Raw genomic sequence first — 992 nt, 5'->3', positions numbered from 1 at the left:
GGGCTGTTCTGGCTGTCCGGCGCTGCGGGAAGCATCTCGGTTCATGGCAGTTCCCAGCGCCGCTGGGGCAGGAGGCCAGAGGTGGTTTCTGCCGCGAAATATCGGGGGGAGGCAGTTTAACTGCAGCGTGCTGGGGAGCTGCCTCTGCTTCTGCCGAAACTCCCAAATGGAGGTGGACCCGCTTCTGTCCCGAATGCTGCGGGGACGGGCTCTGCGCCAGCCCCCGTCCCACACGTGCCAGGGGACAGGGGTGGCACCGGCCCTGGCGGGGCAGGACCTTGCTGGTGGCTGAGGGTGGGTTCTGTCTGCGCAGATTCGGACGATGCTCTGCTGAAGATGACGATAACTCAGCAGGAGTTTGGCCGGGCCGGGCTGCCTGACCTCAGCAGCATGACGGAGGAGGAGCAGATCGCCTACGCCATGCAGATGTCGCTGCAGGGCGCGGGTGAGTGCCCGGGGCCGGCTCTTGGCCCGGGAAAGCCCAGGGGCAGCTCCTCTGTCCCTGGGACACCGATGTGTCCCACAGTGGGGCTTTGCCACGGCGGCGGGGTCCAGATCTCCCCGAACGCTCGCGGGGTGGGTGCCAGGGTCTCTCCCCTGAGCCGTGGGGGTGTTCATCCTCTGTCCTCAGCTCTTGTCCCTCTCTGGCAGAGTTTGCCCAGGCGGAGGCGGCAGAGGTGGACAGCAGCACAGCCATGGATACCTCCGAGCCCGCTAAGGTGAGGTGTTGCCCTCCGGGGAGGGGATCCCCTCCCGTCCCTCTCCCTCTGGGAGGAAGGTGGGGGACCTGGCCCAGCCCCAACTCCTCTCCCCCGGCCCGCAGGAGGAAGACGACTACGACGTGATGCAGGACCCTGAGTTCCTGCAGAGCGTGCTGGAGAACCTGCCGGGTGTGGACCCCAACAACGAGGCCATCCGCAACGCCATGGGCTCCCTGGCCTCGCAGGCCTCCAAGGAGAGCAAGGACAAAAAGGAGGAGGAGAAGTGAGGGC

At 66.5% G+C, this 992-nt stretch overlaps 1 protein-coding gene across 1 annotated transcript in view; it reads left to right on the top strand.

The window, feature by feature from the left end:
- PSMD4 (proteasome 26S subunit, non-ATPase 4) overlaps positions 1-988 on the top strand; it is an 8,244-nt gene extending 7,256 nt beyond the window's left edge. The window contains exons 8-10 of the mRNA XM_009643624.2: positions 127-445; positions 652-719; positions 824-988. Of these exons, the coding sequence (XP_009641919.2) occupies positions 127-445; positions 652-719; positions 824-988 (552 nt within the window). The remainder of the gene's footprint in view (positions 1-126; positions 446-651; positions 720-823) is intronic.
- Positions 989-992: the final 4 nt, after the last annotated feature.

This window comes from Egretta garzetta, unplaced genomic scaffold (genome assembly GCF_000687185.1).
Source record: "Egretta garzetta isolate BGI_Z169 unplaced genomic scaffold, ASM68718v1 scaffold668, whole genome shotgun sequence".
Taxonomy (NCBI): Eukaryota; Metazoa; Chordata; class Aves; order Pelecaniformes; family Ardeidae; genus Egretta; species Egretta garzetta.
Note: the sequence above shows the minus strand (reverse complement) of the source record. Positions and strands in the feature narration are given on the sequence as shown.